This window comes from Phyllobates terribilis, unplaced genomic scaffold (assembly GCF_046119375.1).
Source record: "Phyllobates terribilis strain yellow unplaced genomic scaffold, ASM4611937v1 Scaffold_8__6_contigs__length_399053987, whole genome shotgun sequence".
Classification (NCBI taxonomy): Eukaryota; Metazoa; Chordata; class Amphibia; order Anura; family Dendrobatidae; genus Phyllobates; species Phyllobates terribilis.
In genome coordinates, this window is record NW_027362768.1 from 385,055,076 (window position 1) to 385,074,413 (window position 19,338).

General features: G+C 62.1%; 1 protein-coding gene across 4 annotated transcripts in view; it reads left to right on the forward strand.

Moving 5' to 3' along the window:
• Positions 1-318: 318 nt before the first annotated feature.
• Positions 319-19,338, forward strand: part of DNAH1 (dynein axonemal heavy chain 1) — a 124,072-nt gene continuing 105,052 nt past the window's right edge. For 2 of the 4 annotated variants that reach the window (XM_073645107.1, XM_073645108.1), the window contains exons 1-8: positions 378-402; positions 653-851; positions 2,833-3,040; positions 3,166-3,238; positions 16,525-16,699; positions 16,968-17,112; positions 17,280-17,412; positions 18,341-18,484. In XM_073645107.1, the coding sequence (XP_073501208.1) occupies positions 841-851; positions 2,833-3,040; positions 3,166-3,238; positions 16,525-16,699; positions 16,968-17,112; positions 17,280-17,412; positions 18,341-18,484 (889 nt within the window). In that variant the 5' untranslated portion in view covers positions 378-402; positions 653-840. Of the gene's footprint in view, positions 403-652; positions 852-2,832; positions 3,041-3,165; positions 3,239-16,524; positions 16,700-16,967; positions 17,113-17,279; positions 17,413-18,340; positions 18,485-19,338 lie in introns of all 4 variants that reach the window. The other 2 variants (XM_073645105.1, XM_073645106.1) reach the window with 2 other exon arrangements.

The window sequence follows — 19,338 nt, forward strand, 5'->3', positions numbered from 1 at the left end:
GGGGCGTTCTTCTCTCTGACCACAGGGGGCCGCTGTCTCCCAGCAGTGGGGGCGATCTTCTCTGTGACCACAGGGGGCCGCTGTCTCCCGGGTAGTGGGGGCGTTCTTTCAGTGACCACAGGGGGCCGCTGTCTCCCAGCAGTGGGGGCGTTCTTTCAGTGACCACAGGAGGCCACTGTCACCCGTGTAGTGGTGGCATAACTGTTAATGGGCGCTAGGCGCCGCTGTCTCCCGGTTACCACACAGTGGTGGAGTTGCATTGTCTGTGTCGGCCGCTAGGAGTCGCATAGTCAGAATATGCTAATTACTCGTGGCTGGGGGCGTGTCCATCCGTCCTCCCTGCTGATGACTTGGTGTCTCCCTGGATACGCGGCGTCCTGTTGCCTGGAGACGGCGGAGCAGGTACTGTGATTTCTGCGCTCGTTCTGTCTTCGGTTTATATGAATTTGTACCGGACCCGCAGCTGCGACACAGCACAGCCTGAAGTCAGGGGGACTACAAGCCCCAGCTCACCCAGTTGCAGCCCTCCGGGGATTGCTGGGGCATGTAGTTCCCCGGCTGGCCCCTGTGTGGGGTTTGTGGCCCCCGCTGTCCTTTGTAACAGCAGTTCTGTCCCTCCTCGATGCTTTACACTGCCGCTCTGCTCCCTTAGGGCTGCTCTGTGATCAGTGACTCCACCCCATTGTCTGTTGGTGTCTCACCCCGCCGTCAGTTCTGAGGCTCGGGGCTGTTCTGTGCCTTCCCAAATGCTTTACAGTGCAGCTCCGCTCTCTGCTCCGGGGAATCGTCCTGGTATCAGAGAGAAGCTCCAAAGTCAGGGTGGAATAGTCTGCAGCTCAAATGATGGAGAGGTGATGCTCTGCAGGGGGGGTGATGTTCTGGAGGGGGGGTGATGTTCTGCAGGGGAGTGATGTTCTGCGGGGAGTGATGTTCTGCGGGGGGTGATGTTCTGCAGGGGGGGATGTTCTGCAGGGGGGGATGTTCTGCGGGGGGGGGTGTTCTGCAGGGGGGGATGTTCTGCAGGGGGGGATGTTCTGCGGGGGGGATGTTCTGCGGGGGGGTGATGTTCTGCGGGGGGTGGTGTTCTGCGGGGGGTGATGTTCTGCGGGGGGCGATGTTCTGCGGGGGGCGATGTTCTGCAGGGGAGTGATGTTCTGCAGGGGAGTGATGTTCTGCAGGGGAGTGATGTTCTGCGGGGAGTGATGTTCTGCGGGGGGGGTGTTCTGCGGGGGGGGTGTTCTGCGGGGGGGGGTGTTCTGCAGGGGGTGATGTTCTGCGGGGGCGGGTGTTCTGCGGGGGCGGGTGTTCTGCAGGGGGTGATGTTCTGCGGGGGGGCTGATGTTCTGCGGGGAGTGATGTTCTGCGAGGGGTGATCTGCAGGGGGTGATGTTCTGCGGGGAGTGATGTTCTGCGGGGGCTGGTGTTCTGCAGGGGGGGTGATGTTCTGCAGGGGGGTGATGTTCTGCTGGGGGTGATGTTCTGCGGGGGGTGATGTTCTGCTGGGGGGTGATGTTCTGCTGGGGGTGGTGTTCTGCGGGGGGTGATGTTCTGCGGGGGGTGATGTTCTGCGGGGGGTGATGTTCTGCGGGGGGTGGTGTTCTGCGGGGGGCGATGTTCTGCGGGGGGCGATGTTCTGCAGGGGAGTGATGTTCTGCTGGGGGTGATGTTCTGCGGGGGCTGGTGTTCTGCAGGGGGGGTGATGTTCTGCAGGGGGGTGATGTTCTGCTGGGGGTGATGTTCTGTGGGGGCTGATGTTCTGCAGGGGGGTGATGTTCTGCTGGGGGTGATGTTCTGCTGGGGGTGATGTTCTGTGGGGGGTGATGTTCTGCAGGGGGGTGATGTTCTGCTGGGGGTGATGTTCTGTGGGGGGTGATGTTCTGCTGGGGGTGATGTTCTGTGGGGGCTGATGTTCTGCAGGGGGGTGATGTTCTGCTGGGGGTGATGTTCTGCTGGGGGTGATGTTCTGTGGGGGGTGATGTTCTGCTGGGGGTGATGTTCTGCTGGGGGTGATGTTCTGTGGGGGGTGATGTTCTGCTGGGGGTGATGTTCTGTGGGGGCTGATGTTCTGCAGGGGGGTGATGTTCTGCTGGGGGTGATGTTCTGTGGGGGGTGATGTTCTGCAGGGGGGTGATGTTCTGCTGGGGGTGATGTTCTGTGGGGGCTGATGTTCGGCAGGGGGTGGTGTTCTGCTGGGGGTGATGTTCTGCGGGGGGGTGATGTTCTGCTGGGGGTGATGTTCTGCAGGGGGGTGATGTTCTGCTGGGGGTGGTGTTCTGCTGGGGGTGATGTTCTGCAGGGGGTGGTGTTCTGCTGGGGGTGATGTTCTGCGGGGGGGTGATGTTCTGTGGGGGGGGTGATGTTCTGCGGGGGGTGATGTTCTGCTGGGGGTGATGTTCTTCAGGGGGGTGATGTTCGGCGGGGGTTGTGATGTTCTGCGGGGGCTGATGTTCGGCAGGGGGGTGATGTTCTGCAGGGGGGTGATGTTCTGCAGGGGGGTGATGTTCTGCGAGGGGTGATGTGATGTTCTTCAGGGTGGTGATGTTCGGCAGGGGGGTGATGTTCTGCAGGGTGCTGGGGGCTGATGTTCGGCAGGGGGGTGATGTTCTGCTGGGGGTGATGTTCTGCAGGGGGGTGATGTTCTGCAGGGGGGTGATGTGATGTTCTTCAGGGTGGTGATGTTCGGCAGGGGGGTGATGTTCTGCAGGGGGGTGATGTTCTGCAGGGGGGTGATGTTCTGCAGGGTGCTGGGGGTGGTGTTCTGAGGAAGGGGGGGGTGATGCTCTGCAGCTGTCGCAGTCCTGTAGTTTTCGGACATCTTTGTCTCCTCTGTAGAGCGCAGATGGAGCAGATACGTGCGGACGACTCCCATCCTCCTCCTCCTCCGAGTCCCATCCACACCGGGAGATCCCCGCGTCCGCAGTCTCTTGTGCCGGTATCGGCCGCGCAGATCAGCGCCGTCCTGCCGCGGAAATATCCGGTGATCAGACAGCGAGGCTTCTACTCCGATATCCTGACCTACAGCGCCGCCCCTCTGGTGAAAGTGAGTGCAGGCGTCACATGACTGGCGGCCACGTGCTGCACTTCATGTGTCCACAGCCCCAGATCGCTCTGTCCCCGCCGTCCTCCGGTGCCGCAACTTCAGCCGCCATTTCCGTGTTATTGCAGGATCTTAACGCCGGGCCGAGCGTCCAACCGGATCTCCTGAGACAAGCGGACGAGGAGCGCAACACTCCGAAAGGTGAGCCGGGGATACAGTGTAACAACCACAGGCAGCGAGACCACGGCAACCACATCCACCAATCACAAGAGGCGATGTCACAGCTCACCTCCTCCTGCACAATGACTGATAACTCTACATGGGGTGTAGCTCCCGTCACCCGGGCTCAGTACATGGGGTGTAGCTCCCGTCACCCGGGCTCAGAACATGGGGTGTAGCTCCCGTCACCCGGGCTCAGTACATGGGGTGTATCTCCCGTCACCCGGGCTCAGTACATGGGGTGTAGCTCCCGTCACCCGGGCTCAGAACATGGGGTGTAGCTCCCGTCACCCGGGCTCAGTACATGGGGTGTAGCTCCCGTCACCCGGGCTCAGTACATGGGGTGTAGCTCCCGTCACCCGGGCTCAGTACATGGGGTGTAGCTCCCGTCACCCGGGCTCAGTACATGGGGTGTAGCTCTCGTCACCCGGGCTCAGAACATGGGGTGTAGCTCCCGTCACCCGGGCTCAGTACATGGGGTGTATCTCCCGTCACCCGGGCTCAGTACATGGGGTGTAGCTCCCGTCACCCGGGCTCAGAACATGGGGTGTAGCTCCCGTCACCCGGGCTCAGTACATGGGGTGTAGCTCCCGTCACCCGGGCTCAGTACATGGGGTGTAGCTCCCGTCACCCGGGCTCAGTACATGGGGTGTAGCTCCCGTCACCCGGGCTCAGTACATGGGGTGTAGCTCTCGTCACCCGGGCTCAGAACATGGGGTGTAGCTCCCGTCACCCGGGCTCAGTACATGGGGTGTATCTCCCGTCACCCGGGCTCAGTACATGGGGTGTATCTCCCGTCACCCGGGCTCAGTACATGGGGTGTAGCTCCCGTCACCCGGGCTCAGTACATGGGGTGTAGCTCCCGTCACCCGGGCTCAGTACATGGAGTATAGCTCCCGTCACCCGGGCTCAGTACATTGGGTGTCTTGTCCGGCTCGTGCGCTCCGGGCTCAGTACATGCGGTGTCTCGTCCGGCTCGTGCGCTCCGGGCTCAGTACATGGGGTGTCTCGCCCGTCTCGTGCGCTCCGGGCTCAGTACATGGGGTGTCTCGTCCGTCTCGTGCGCTCCGGGCTCAGTACATGGGGTGTCTCGCCCGTCTCGTGCGCTCCGGGCTCAGTACATGGGGTGTCTCGCCCGTCTCGTGCGTCCCGGGCTCAGTACATGGGGTGTCTCGCCCGTCTCGTGCGCTCCGGGCTCAGTACATGGGGTGTCTCGCCCGTCTCGTGCGCTCCGGGCTCAGTACATGGGGTGTCTCGCCCGTCTTGTGCGCTCCGGGCTCAGTACATGGGGTGTCTCGCCCGTCTCGTGCGTCCCGGGCTCAGTACATGGGGTGTCTCGCCCGTCTCGTGCGCTCCGGGCTCAGTACATGGGGTGTCTCGCCCGTCTCGTGCGCTCCGGGCTCAGTACATGGGGTGTCTCGTCCGTCTCGTGCGCTCCGGGCTCAGTACACGGGGTGTCTCTTCTGTCTCGTGCGCTCCAGGCTCAGTACTTGGGGTGTATCGCTCGTCTCGTGCGCTCCGGGCTCAGTACATGGGGTGTCTCGTGCGCTCCGGGCTCAGTACATGGGATGTCTCGTGCGCTCCGGGCTCAGTACACGGGGTGTCTCGTCTGTCTCGTGCGCTCCGGGCTCAGTACTTGGGGTGTCTCGCCCGTCTCGTGCGCTCCGGGCTCAGTACATGGGGCGTCTCGCCCGTCTCGTGCGCTCCGGGCTCAGTACATGGGGTATCTCGCCCGTCTCGTGCGCTCCGGGCTCAGTACATGGGGTGTCTCGTGCGCTCCGGGCTCAGTACATGGGGTGTCTCGCCCGTCTCGTGCGCTCCGGGCTCAGTACATGGGGTGTCTCGCCCGTCTCGTGCGCTCCGGGCTCAGTACATGGGGTATCTCGCCCGTCTCGTGCGCTCCGGGTTCAGTACATGGGGTGTCTCGTGCACTCCGGTTTCAGTACATGGGTGTCTCGCCTGTCTCGTGCGCTCCGGGCTCAGTACATGGGGTGTCTCGCCCGTCTCGTGCGCTCTGGGCTCAGTACATGGGGTGTCTCGTCCGTCTCGTGCGCTCCGGGCTAAGTACACGGGGTGTCTCGTGCGCTCCGGTTTCAGTACATGGGGTGTCTCGCCCGTCTCATGCGCTCCGGGCTCAGTACATGGGGTGTCTCGTCCGTCTCGCGCGCTCCGGGCTCAGTACATGGGGTGTCTCGTGCGCTCCGGTTTCAGTACATGGGGTGTCTCGCCCGTCTCGTGCGCTCCGGGCTCAGTACATGGGGTGTCTCGCCCGTCTCGTGCGCTCCGGGCTCAGTACACGGGGTGTCTCGTCCGGCTCGTGCGCTCCGGGTTCAGTACACGGGGTGTCTCGTCCGGCTCGTGCGCTCCGGGCTCAGTACATGGGATGTCTCGTGCGCTCCGGGTTCAGTACACGGGGTGTCTCGTCCGTCTCGTGCGCTCCGGGCTCAATACATGGGATGTCTCGTGCGCTCCGGGCTCAGTACACGGGGTGTCTCGTCTGTCTCCTGCGCTCCGGGCTCAGTACTTGGGGTGTCTCGCCCGTCTCGTGCGCTCCGGGCTCAGTACATGGGGCGTCTCGCCCGTCTCGTGCGCTCCGGGCTCAGTACATGGGGCGTCTCGTGCGCTCCGGGCTCAGTACATGGGGTGTCTCGCCAGTCTCATGCGCTCCGGGCTCAGTACATGGAGTTTCTCACCCGTCTCGTGCGCTTCGGGCTCAGTACATGGGGTATCTCGCCCGTCTCGTGCGCTCCGGGCTCAGTACATGGGGTGTCTCGTGCGCTCCGGTTTCAGTACATGGGGTGTCTCGCCCGTCTCGTGCGCTCCGGGCTCAGTACATGGGGTGTCTCGCCCGTCTCGTGCGCTCCGGGCTCAGTACATGGGGTGTCTCGCCCGTCTCGTGCGCTCCGGGCTCAGTACATGGGGTGTCTCGTGTGCTCCGGACTCAGTACATGGGGTGTCTCGCCAGTCTCATGCGCTCCGGGCTCAGTACATGGAGTTTCTCACCCGTCTCGTGCGCTCCGGGCTCAGTACATGGGGTATCTCGCCCGTCTCGTGCGCTCCGGGCTCAGTACATGGGGTGTCTCGTGCGCTCCGGTTTCAGTACATGGGGTGTCTCGCCCGTCTCGTGCGCTCCGGGCTCAGTACATGGGGTGTCTCGCCCGTCTCGTGCGCTCCGGGCTCAGTACATGGGGTGTCTCGCCCGTCTCGTGCGCTCCGGGCTCATTACATGGGGTGTCTCGCCCGTCTCGTGCGCTCTGGGCTCAGTACATGGGGTGTCTCGTCCGTCTCGTGCTCTCCGGGCTCAGTACATGGGGTGTCTCGTCCGTCTCGTGCTCTCCGGGCTCAGTACATGGGGTGTCTCATCCGTCTCGTGCGCTCCGGGCTCAGTACATGGGGTGTCTCGCCCGTCTCGTGCGCTCCGGGCTCAGTACATGGGGTGTCTCGCCCGTCTCGTGCGCTCCGGGCTCAGTACATGGGGTGTCTCGCCCGTCTCGTGCGCTCCGGGCTCAGTACATGGGGTGTCTCGCCCGTCTCGTGCGCTCCGGGCTCAGTACATGGGGTGTCTCGCCCGTCTGGTGCGCTTCGGGCTCAGTACATGGGGTGTCTCGCCCGTCTCGTGCGCTCCGGGCTCATTACATGGGGTGTCTCGCCCGTCTCGTGCGCTCCGGGCTCATTACATGGGGTGTCTCGCCCGTCTCGTGCGCTCTGGGCTCATTACATGGGGTGTCTCGTCCGTCTCGTGCGCTCTGGGCTCAGTACATGGGGTGTCTCGTCCGTCTCGTGCTCTCCGGGCTCAGTACATGGGGTGTCTCGTCCGTCTCGTGCTCTCCGGGCTCAGTACATGGGGTGTCTCGCCCGTCTCGTGCGCTCTGGGCTCAGTACATGGGGTGTCTCGCCCGTCTGGTGCGCTTCGGGCTCAGTACATGGGGTGTCTCGCCCGTCTCGTGCGCTCCGGGCTCAGTACATGGGGTGTCTCGCCCGTCTGGTGCGCTTCGGGCTCAGTACATGGGGTGTCTCGCCCGTCTCGTGCGCTCCGGGCTCAGTACATGGGGTGTCTCGCCCGTCTCGTGCGCTCCGGGCTCAGTACATGGGGTGTCTCGCCCGTCTCGTGCGCTCTGGGCTCAGTACATGGGGTGTCTCGCCCGTCTCGTGCGCTCCGGGCTCAGTACATGGGGTGTCTCGCCCGTCTCGTGCGCTCCGGGCTCAGTACATGGGGTGTCTCGCCCGTCTCGTGCGCTCTGGGCTCAGTACATGGGGTGTCTCGCCCGTCTCGTGCGCTCCCGGCTCAGTACATGGGGTGTCTCGCCCGTCTCGTGCGCTCCCGGCTCAGTACATGGGGTGTCTCGCCCGTCTCGTGAGCTCCGGGCTCAGTACATTGGGTGTCTCGTCCGTCTCGTTCGCTCCGGGCTTAGTACATGGGGTGTCTCGTCCGTCTCGTGCGCTCCGGGCTCAGTACATGGGGTGTCTCGCCCGTCTCGTGCGTTCCGGGCTCATTACATGGGGTGTCTCGCCCGTCTCGTGCGTTCCGGGCTCAGTACATGGGGTGTCTCGTCCGTCTCGTGCGCTCCGGGCTCAGTATATGGGGTGTCTCGTCCGTCTCGTGCGTCCCGGGCTCAGTACATGGGGTGTCTCGCCCGTCTCGTGCGTTCCGGGCTCAGTACATGGGGTGTCTTGCCCGTCTCGTGCGTTCCGGGCTCAGTACATGGGGTGTCTCGTCCATCTCGTTCGCTCCGGGCTCAGTACATGGGGTGTCTCGTCCGTCTCGTTCTCTCCGGGCTCAGTACATGGGGTGTCTCGTTCGCTCCGGGCTTAGTACATGGGGTTTCTCACCTGTCTCGTGCGCTCCGGGCTCAGTACATGGGGTGTCTCACCCGTCTCGTGCGTTCCGGGCTCAGTACTTGGGGTGTCTCATCCATATCGTTCGCTCCGGGCTCAGTACATGGGGTGTCTCGTCCGTCTCGTGCGTCCCGGGCTCAGTACATGGGGTGTCTCGCCCGTCTCGTGCGTTCCGGGCTCTGTACATGGGGTCTCGTCCGTCTCGTGCTCTCCGGGCTCAGTACATGGGGTGTCTCGTCCGTCTCGTTCGCTCCGGGCTCAGTACATGGGGTGTCTCGCCCGTCTCATGCTCTCCGGGCTCAGTACATGGGGTGTCTCGCCCGTCTGGTGCGCTCCGGGCTCAGTACATGGGGTGTCTCGTCCGTCTCGTGCGTTCCGGGCTCAGTACATGGGGTGTCTCGCCCGTCTCGTGCGCTCCGGGCTCAGTACATGGGGTGTCTCGCCCGTCTCGTGCGCTCCGGGCTCAGTACATGGGGTGTCTCGCCCGTCTCGTGCGCTCCGGGCTCAGTACATGGGGTGTCTCGCCCGTCTCGTGCGCTCCGGGCTCAGTACATGGGGTGTCTCGCCCGTCTCGTGCGCTCCTGGCTCAGTACATGGGGTGTCTCGCCCGTCTCGTGTGCTCCGGGCTCAGTACATGGGGTGTATCGTCCATCTCGTGCGTTCCGGGCTCAGTACATGGGGTGTATCGTCCGTCTCGTGCGTTCCGGGCTCAGTACATGGGGTGTCTCGCCCGTCTCGTGCGCTCCGGGCTCAGTACATGGGGTGTCTCGCCCGTCAAGTGCGCTCCGGGCTCAGTACATGGGGTGTCTCGCCCGTCAAGTGCGCTCCGGGCTCAGTACATGGGGTGTCTCGCCCGTCTCGTGCGCTCCGGGCTCAGTAAATGGGGTGTCTCGCCCGTCTCGTGCGCTCCAGGCTCAGTACATGGGGTGTCTCGCCCGTCTCGTGCGCTCCGGGCTCAGTACATGGGGTGTCTCGCCCGTCTCGTGCGCTCCTGGCTCAGTACATGGGGTGTCTCGCCCGTCTCGTGCGCTCCGGGCTCAGTACATGGGGTGTCTCGCCCATCTCGTGCGCTCCTGGCTCAGTACATGGGGTGTCTCATCCGTCTCGTGCGCTCCAGGCTCAGTACATGGGGTGTCTCATCCGTCTCGTGCGCTCCGGGCTCATTACATGGGGTGTCTCGCCCGTCTCGTGCGCTCTGGGCTCAGTACATGGGGTGTCTCGTCCATCTCGTGCTCTCCGGGCTCAGTACATGGGGTGTCTCGCCCGTCTCGTGCGCTCCAGGCTCAGTACATGGGGTGTCTCATCCGTCTCGTGCGCTCTGGGCTCATTACATGGGGTGTCTCGCCCGTCTCGTGCGCTCTGGGCTCATTACATGGGGTGTCTCGCCCGTCTCGTGCGCTCTGGGCTCAGTACATGGGGTGTCTCGCCCGTCTCGTGCGCTCCCGGCTCAGTACATGGGGTGTCTCGCCCGTCTCGTGAGCTCCGGGCTCAGTACATTGGGTGTCTCGTCCGTCTCATGCGCTCCGGGCTCAGTACATGGGGTGTCTCGTACGCTCCGGGCTCAGTACATAGGGTGTCTCGCCCGTCTCGTGCGTTCCGGGCTCAGTACATGGGGTGTCTCGTCCGTCTCGTGCTCTCCGGGCTCAGTACATGGGGTGTCTCGTCCGTCTCGTGCTCTCCGGGCTCAGTACATGGGGTGTCTCATCCGTCTCGTGCGCTCCGGGCTCAGTACATGGGGTGTCTCGCCCGTCTCGTGCGCTCCGGGCTCAGTACATGGGGTGTCTCGCCCGTCTCGTGCGCTCCGGGCTCAGTACATGGGGTGTCTCGCCCGTCTCGTGCGCTCCGGGCTCAGTACATGGGGTGTCTCGCCCGTCTCGTGCGCTCCGGGCTCAGAACATGGGGTGTCTCGCCCGTCTGGTGCGCTTCGGGCTCAGTACATGGGGTGTCTCGCCCATCTCGTGCGCTCCGGGCTCATTACATGGGGTGTCTCGCCCGTCTCGTGCGCTCTGGGCTCATTACATGGGGTGTCTCGCCCGTCTCGTGCGCTCTGGGCTCATTACATGGGGTGTCTCGTCCGTCTCGTGCGCTCTGGGCTCAGTACATGGGGTGTCTCGTCCGTCTCGTGCTCTCCGGGCTCAGTACATGGGGTGTCTCGTCCGTCTCGTGCTCTCCGGGCTCAGTACATGGGGTGTCTCGCCCGTCTCGTGCGCTCTGGGCTCAGTACATGGGGTGTCTCGCCCGTCTGGTGCGCTTCGGGCTCAGTACATGGGGTGTCTCGCCCGTCTCGTGCGCTCCGGGCTCAGTACATGGGGTGTCTCGCCCGTCTGGTGCGCTTCGGGCTCAGTACATGGGGTGTCTCGCCCGTCTCGTGCGCTCCGGGCTCAGTACATGGGGTGTCTCGCCCGTGTCGTGCGCTCCGGGCTCAGTACATGGGGTGTCTCGCCCGTCTCGTGCGCTCTGGGCTCAGTACATGGGGTGTCTCGCCCGTCTCGTGCGCTCCGGGCTCAGTACATGGGGTGTCTCGCCCGTCTCGTGCGCTCCGGGCTCAGTACATGGGGTGTCTCGCCCGTCTCGTGCGCTCTGGGCTCAGTACATGGGGTGTCTCGCCCGTCTCGTGCGCTCCCGGCTCAGTACATGGGGTGTCTCGCCCGTCTCGTGCGCTCCCGGCTCAGTACATGGGGTGTCTCGCCCGTCTCGTGAGCTCCGGGCTCAGTACATTGGGTGTCTCGTCCGTCTCATGCGCTCCGGGCTCAGTACATGGGGTGTCTCGTACGCTCCGGGCTCAGTACATAGGGTGTCTCGCCCGTCTCGTGCGTTCCGGGCTCAGTACATGGGGTGTCTCGTTCGCTCCGGGCTCAGTACATGGGGTGTCTCGTCCGTCTCGTTCGCTCCGGGCTTAGTACATGGGGTTTCTCACCCGTCTCGTGCGCTCCGGGCTCAGTACATGGGGTGTCTCGCCCGTCTCGTGCGTTCCGGGCTCAGTACATGGGGTGTCTCACCCGTCTCGTGCGTTCCGGGCTCAGTACATGGGGTGTCTCGTCCGTCTTGTGCGCTCCGGGCTCAGTATATGGGGTGTCTCGTCCGTCTCGTGCGTCCCGGGCTCAGTACATGGGGTGTCTCGCCCGTCTCGTGCGTTCCGGGCTCAGTACATGGGGTGTCTCGCCCGTCTCGTGCGTTCCGGGCTCAGTACATGGGGTGTCTCGTCCATCTCGTTCGCTCCGGGCTCAGTACATGGGGTGTCTCGTCCGTCTCGTTCTCTCCGGGCTCAGTACATGGGGTGTCTCGTTCGCTCCGGGCTTAGTACATGGGGTTTCTCACCTGTCTCGTGCGCTCCGGGCTCAGTACATGGGGTATCTCACCCGTCTCGTGCGTTCCGGGCTCAGTACTTGGGGTGTCTCATCCATATCGTTCGCTCCGGGCTCAGTACATGGGGTGTCTCGTCCGTCTCGTGCGTCCCGGGCTCAGTACATGGGGTGTCTCGCCCGTCTCGTGCGTTCCGGGCTCTGTACATGGGGTCTCGTCCGTCTCGTGCTCTCCGGGCTCAGTACATGGGGTGTCTCGTCCGTCTCGTTCGCTCCGGGCTCAGTACATGGGGTGTCTCGCCCGTCTCATGCTCTCCGGGCTCAGTACATGGGGTGTCTCGCCCGTCTGGTGCGCTCCGGGCTCAGTACATTGGGTGTCTCGTCCGTCTCGTGCGTTCCGGGCTCAGTACATGGGGTGTCTCGCCCGTCTCGTGCGCTCCGGGCTCAGTACATGGGGTGTCTCGCCCGTCTCGTGCGCTCCGGGCTCAGTACATGGGGTGTCTCGCCCGTCTCGTGCGCTCCGGGCTCAGTACATGGGGTGTCTGGCCCGTCTCGTGCGCTCCGGGCTCAGTACATGGGGTGTCTCGCCCGTCTCGTGCGCTCCTGGCTCAGTACATGGGGTGTCTCGCCCGTCTCGTGCGCTCCGGGCTCAGTACATGGGGTGTATCGTCCATCTCGTGCGTTCCGGGCTCAGTACATGGGGTGTATCGTCCGTCTCGTGCGTTCCGGGCTCAGTACATGGGGTGTCTCGCCCGTCTCGTGCGCTCCGGGCTCAGTACATGGGGTGTCTCGCCCGTCAAGTGCGCTCCGGGCTCAGTACATGGGGTGTCTCGCCCGTCAAGTGCGCTCCGGGCTCAGTACATGGGGTGTCTCGCCCGTCTCGTGCGCTCCGGGCTCAGTAAATGGGGTGTCTCGCCCGTCTCGTGCGCTCCAGGCTCAGTAAATGGGGTGTCTCGCCCGTCTCGTGCGCTCCAGGCTCAGTACATGGGGTGTCTCGCCCGTCTCGTGCGCTCCGGGCTCAGTACATGGGGTGTCTCGCCCGTCTCGTGCGCTCCTGGCTCAGTACATGGGGTGTCTCGCCCGTCTCGTGCGCTCCGGGCTCAGTACATGGGGTGTCTCGCCCATCTCGTGCGCTCCTGGCTCAGTACATGGGGTGTCTCATCCGTCTCGTGCGCTCCAGGCTCAGTACATGGGGTGTCTCATCCGTCTCGTGCGCTCCGGGCTCATTACATGGGGTGTCTCGCCCGTCTCGTGCGCTCTGGGCTCAGTACATGGGGTGTCTCGTCCATCTCGTGCTCTCCGGGCTCAGTACATGGGGTGTCTCGCCCGTCTCGTGCGCTCCAGGCTCAGTACATGGGGTGTCTCATCCGTCTCGTGCGCTCTGGGCTCATTACATGGGGTGTCTCGCCCGTCTCGTGCGCTCTGGGCTCATTACATGGGGTGTCTCGCCCGTCTCGTGCGCTCTGGGCTCAGTACATGGGGTGTCTCGCCCGTCTCGTGCGCTCCCGGCTCAGTACATGGGGTGTCTCGCCCGTCTCGTGAGCTCCGGGCTCAGTACATTGGGTGTCTCGTCCGTCTCATGCGCTCCGGGCTCAGTACATGGGGTGTCTCGTACGCTCCGGGCTCAGTACATAGGGTGTCTCGCCCGTCTCGTGCGTTCCGGGCTCAGTACATGGGGTGTCTCGTTCGCTCCGGGCTCAGTACATGGGGTGTCTCGTCCGTCTCGTTCGCTCCGGGCTTAGTACATGGGGTTTCTCACCCGTCTCGTGCGCTCCGGGCTCAGTACATGGGGTGTCTCGCCCGTCTCGTGCGTTCCGGGCTCAGTACATGGGGTGTCTCACCCGTCTCGTGCGTTCCGGGCTCAGTACATGGGGTGTCTTGTCCGTCTCGTGCGCTCCGGGCTCAGTATATGGGGTGTCTCGTCCGTCTCGTGCGTCCCGGGCTCAGTACATGGGGTGTCTCGCCCGTCTCGTGCGTTCCGGGCTCAGTACATGGGGTGTCTCGCCCGTCTCGTGCGTTCCGGGCTCAGTACATGGGGTGTCTCGTCCATCTCGTTCGCTCCGGGCTCAGTACATGGGGTGTCTCGTCCGTCTCGTTCTCTCCGGGCTCAGTACATGGGGTGTCTCGTTCGCTCCGGGCTTAGTACATGGGGTTTCTCACCTGTCTCGTGCGCTCCGGGCTCAGTACATGGGGTGTCTCACCCGTCTCGTGCGTTCCGGGCTCAGTACTTGGGGTGTCTCATCCATATCGTTCGCTCCGGGCTCAGTACATGGGGTGTCTCGTCCGTCTCGTGCGTCCCGGGCTCAGTACATGGGGTGTCTCGCCCGTCTCGTGCGTTCCGGGCTCTGTACATGGGGTCTCGTCCGTCTCGTGCTCTCCGGTCTCAGTACATGGGGTGTCTCGTCCGTCTCGTTCGCTCCGGGCTCAGTACATGGGGTGTCTCGCCCGTCTCATGCTCTCCGGGCTCAGTACATGGGGTGTCTCGCCCGTCTGGTGCGCTCCGGGCTCAGTACATGGGGTGTCTCGTCCGTCTCGTGCGTTCCGGGCTCAGTACATGGGGTGTCTCGTGCGCTCCGGGCTCAGTACATGGGGTGTCTCGCCCGTCTCGTGCGCTCCGGGCTCAGTACATGGGGTGTCTCGCCCGTCTCGTGCGCTCCGGGCTCAGTACATGGGGTGTCTCGCCCGTCTCGTGCGCTCCGGGCTCAGTACATGGGGTGTCTCGCCCGTCTCGTGCGCTCCTGGCTCAGTACATGGGGTGTCTCGCCCGTCTCGTGCGCTCCTGGCTCAGTACATGGGGTGTCTCGTCCGTCTCGTGCGCTCCGGGCTCAGTACATGGGGTGTATCGTCCGTCTCGTGCGTTCCGGGCTCAGCACATGGGGTGTCTCGCCCGTCTCTTGCGCTCCGGGCTCAGTACATGGGGTGTCTCGCCCGTCTCGTGAGCTCCGGGCTCAGTACATGGGGTGTCTCGTACGCTCCGGGCTCAGTACATAGGGTGTCTCGCCCGTCTCGTGCGCTCCGGGCTCAGTACATGGGGTGTCTCGCCCGTCTCGTGCGCTCCGGGCTCAGTACATGGGGTGTCTCACCCGTCTCGTGCGTTCCGGGCTCAGTACATGGGGTGTCTCACCCGTCTCGTGCGTTCCGGGCTCAGTACATGGGGTGTCTCGTCCGTCTCGTGCGCTCCGGGCTCAGTATATGGGGTGTCTCGTCCGTCTCGTGCGTCCCGGGCTCAGTACATGGGGTGTCTCGCCCGTCTCGTGCGTTCCGGGCTCAGTACATGGGGTGTCTCGCCCGTCTCGTGCGTTCCGGGCTCAGTACATGGGGTGTCTCGTCCATCTCGTTCGCTCCGGGCTCAGTACATGGGGTGTCTCGTCCGTCTCGTTCTCTCCGGGCTCAGTACATGGGGTGTCTCGTTCGCTCCGGGCTTAGTACATGGGGTTTCTCACCTGTCTCGTGCGCTCCGGGCTCAGTACATGGGGTGTCTCACCCGTCTCGTGCGTTCCGGGCTCAGTACTTGGGGTGTCTCATCCATATCGTTCGCTCCGGGCTCAGTACATGGGGTGTCTCGTCCGTCTCGTGCGTCCCGGGCTCAGTACATGGGGTGTCTCGCCCGTCTCGTGCGTTCCGGGCTCTGTACATGGGGTCTCGTCCGTCTCGTGCTCTCCGGGCTCAGTACATGGGGTGTCTCGTCCGTCTCGTTCGCTCCGGGCTCAGTACATGGGGTGTCTCGCCCGTCTCATGCTCTCCGGGCTCAGTACATGGGGTGTCTCGCCCGTCTGGTGCGCTCCGGGCTCAGTACATGGGGTGTCTCGTCCGTCTCGTGCGTTCCGGGCTCAGTACATGGGGTGTCTCGTGCGCTCCGGGCTCAGTACATGGGGTGTCTCGCCCGTCTCGTGCGCTCCGGGCTCAGTACATGGGGTGTCTCGCCCGTCTCTTGCGCTCCGGGCTCAGTACATGGGGTGTCTCGCCCGTCTCGTGCGCTCCGGGCTCAGTACATGGGGTGTCTCGCCCGTCTCGTGCGCTCCTGGCTCAGTACATGGGGTGTCTCGCCCGTCTCGTGCGCTCCTGGCTCAGTACATGGGGTGTCTCGTCCGTCCCGGGCTCAGTACATGGGGTGTATCGTCCGTCTCGTGCGTTCCGGGCTCAGTACATGGGGTGTCTCGCCCGTCTCGTGCGCTCCGGGCTCAGTACATGGGGTGTCTCGCCCGTCTCGTGCGCTCCGGGCTCAGTACATGGGGTGTCTCGCCCGTCTCGTGCGCTCCGGGCTCAGTACATGGGGTGTCTCGCCCGTCTCGTGCGCTCCGGGCTCAGTACATGGGGTGTCTCGCCCGTCTCGTGCGCTCCGGGCTCAGTACATGGGGTGTCTCGCCCGTCTCATGCGCTCCGGGCTCAGCACATGGGGTGTCTCGCCCGTCTCGTGCGCTCCGGGCTCAGTACATGGGGTGTCTCGCCCGTCTCGTGCGCTCCGGGCTCAGTACATGGGGTGTCTCGCCCGTCTCGTGCGCTCCGGGCTCAGTACATGGGGTGTCTCGCCCGTCTCGTGAGCTCCTGGCTCAGTACATGGGGTGTCTCGTCCGTCTCATGCGCTCCGGGCTCAGTACATGGGGTGTCTCGTACGCTCCGGGCTCAGTACATAGGGTGTCTCGCCCGTCTCGTGCGCTCCGGGCTCAGTACATGGGGTGTCTCGCCCGTCTCGTGCGCTCCGGGCTCAGTACATGGGGTGTCTCGCCCGTCTCGTGCGCTCCGGGCTCAGTACATGGGGTGTCTCGCCCGTCTCGTGCGCTCTGGGCTCAGTACATGGGGTGTCTCATCCGTCTCGTGCGCTTTGGGCTCAGTACATGGGGTGTCTCGCCCGTCTCGTGCGCTCCGGGCTCAGTACATGGGGTGTCTCGCCCGTCTCGTGCGCTTTGGGCTCAGTACATGGGGTGTCTCGCCCGTCTCGTGCGCTCCGGGCTCAGTACATGGGGTGTCTCATCCATCTCGTGCGCTTTGGGCTCAGTACATGGGGTGTCTCGCCCGTCTCGTGCGCTCCGGGCTCAGTACATGGGGTGTCTCGCCCGTCTCGTGCGCTCTGGGCACCGCTCTACGCTGCCTCCGTCTCCACTTGATGCTGTTGTCTTTACTCTTCTGTAGTAAGCAGCTTTGTGGCCCCGTCTGATTTCCGGCCCCTCCTGGACAAGCAGATCTGCGGCCCCACAACAGAGGTGCTGACGAAATCCGACTTCTCCAAGAGAGGCTATGAGCCAAAAGTGCAGCTGCCCTTCACCGTGCCCCCCGGGCAGTGCCCCCGGAAGATCGAGCTGGAGAGGTGATGGCTCTGCACTTAGTGAGCTGCTCCCTGCCTCACACAGCTGAGGGTTTGTTACAATTGTATCCAGCCCAGATAATACTCTCACTTGAGCTGATACTTTGTTACAGTGTATCAGTGCAGGTAAGGTGTCACTCTGGAGTCCAGGCTGTTTTAGTATTGTCTTCACTGGATGCAATTGTAACATACCCTCAGCTGTAGAAGCTTAGCATTGCTCACAGAGGTTTGTCCACAAAGTATTATAACCCCCACTAATCTCCGCCCCCAGGAGACGACGGGAGTACCTGAACCTGAACATATCTCAGATCCTCACAAATGAAGGCGTAGACTCCAATCTGCTGGTGCCCCGGAGCGCTCCCCCGCACAGCCGGATTCACAGCGGGCAGCTGCTCCCGACATATCTACCCCTGGAGGTAACTCACAAGACCACAACCATGGCCGCCCAGCAGGTGCCCAGGGCAGTGCCCCCTACAGGAGAAGTAATATGCCCTGAGGCACAATTCAAGCACGGCAGAAGATCGACAGGAGGCGAAATGTGCTGCGGAGACTGAGAATTATAGGTGTAATATTCTGTCTGCAGGTGTTTGATAATGAAGAGTTTGATATTCGGACCCCGGCAGATTGGCTGAGTCTGGGGTATGACGAGGGGTCAGATGTGCAAAAACCGGTGCCAGGACAAGCGCTTCTCCCTGTGGATGATGTCCTGGGCCACGGTAATTACTAATCCTGAGTTACATCCTCAGCTGCACTCACTATTCTGCAGGTGCAGTCACTGTGTACATACATTACATTACTGATCCTGAGTTAGCTCCTGTATTATACTCCAGAGCTGCACTCACTATTCTGCTGGTGCAGTCACTGTGTACATACATTACATTACTGATCCTGAGTTACATCCTGTATTATACTCCAGAGCTGCACTCACTATTCTGCTGGTGCAGTCACTGTGTACATACATTACATTACTGATCCTGAGTTAGCTCCTGTATTATACTCCAGAGCTGCACTCACTATTCTGCTGGTGCAGTCACTGTGTACATACATTACATTACTGATCCTGAGTTAGCTCCTGTATTATACTCCAGAGCTGCACTCACTATTCTGCTGGTGCAGTCACTGTGTACATACATTACATTACTGATCCTGAGTTACATCCTGTATTATACTCCAGAGCTGCACTCACTATTCTGCTGGTGCGGTCACTGTGTACATACATTACATTACTGATCCTGAGTTACATCCTGTATTATACTCCAGAGCTGCGCTCACTATTCTGCTGGTGCAGTCACTGTGTACATACATTACATTACTGATCCTGAGTTACATCCTGTATTATACTCCAGAGCTGCACTCACTATTCTGCGCCTTCAGAGGTGAAATTCCCTGCTTGTTCAGTTGCCCTGGTGGTTTCTATTCTTGCACCTGCCTTTGCAGTGGGGTCTGTACAGTCCTGATGATGCAGGCATAACTAAGTGCCCCCACATTATATGATCTCAGCTGTTGGGGGTTATTGTCCTTGTGTAGATAGTAGATTATTTTCCTCCTGTGCCGGATTATCAGGATTTCGGGACCATCAGGTTCTGTACTGATAGATATTTCTGTGGTGTTAACCATTTCCTGCATGTATTTCTTTCTCTGTAGAAGACCCTCAGACTCCGCAGTTGGAGTATAAATGGTGTAATGTTGGCGTCCTGGAATACGACGAACAGAGGAAACTCTACTTAGTCCACAAGTCCTCGGGATTCCAGCTCCGGAGCGCAGCAGACAGCGGGACCCCTCACACAGGTGCCGGGGTGTGGGGGGGGCTGCATCTTGGAAATGCTGAAACGTTAAAGGGATTGTCCAGGAATTAGCAGGGCTTCAGACCTCCGCCAATCTGATACTGATGACCTAAGAGCTGACACCCCCGTTATCTACAGAGATCCACATTTATTAAGAAAGGTGTCGATAAAAAGGAGGGAATGTAGAAGAAGCTTTAAAAAAGTAGCACATTTTGGTGCCTTTTGTTTTGGCGGCAGCGGCCGGGTGTGCGCCCCCAAAGGGTTCTGCCTCTTACATCAGTTTACTCAGTTTTTTATTGTTCAAAAGTTTCGAGAAAAGTTGTAATTTATTTTCACAATTTTACACTTTTTTGGGGGCTTCGTTTTCGCCCAAACCATCAGAAACTGCACATCTCGTCATGAAAATGATTGCACCGAGAAGGAGGAGGAAGATGGAAATCTCAGGAGGGAGACGGCGCGTAGAAGACTGGAGACAACATGATCACAAACCCTGGATGTCTCCAGTCTGAAGTCCGAGCCTCGTGCAGAAATCCCGGCAGCTCCGGCCTCGGCTGCGGTCACTGAGGTCATTAATGGTCGTCTGAGGAAGGAAATCATCAGGGTCCGCTGCCGGCAGCTCCTGTGTAATCACCGACCAATGACGTCCCCGATGTCCTCGATAGAGACAAGTCCAGAGACCCTGCAGCCACAGGAGACAAATCCAGAGACACTGCAGCCGCGGGAGACAAGTCCAGAGGCCCTGCAGCTACGGGTGACAGGTCCGGAGATGCTGCAGCCGCGGGAGACAAGTCCGGAGACGCTGCAGCCGCGGGAGACAAATCCAGAGACGCTGCAGCCACAGGAGACAAGTCCGGAGAA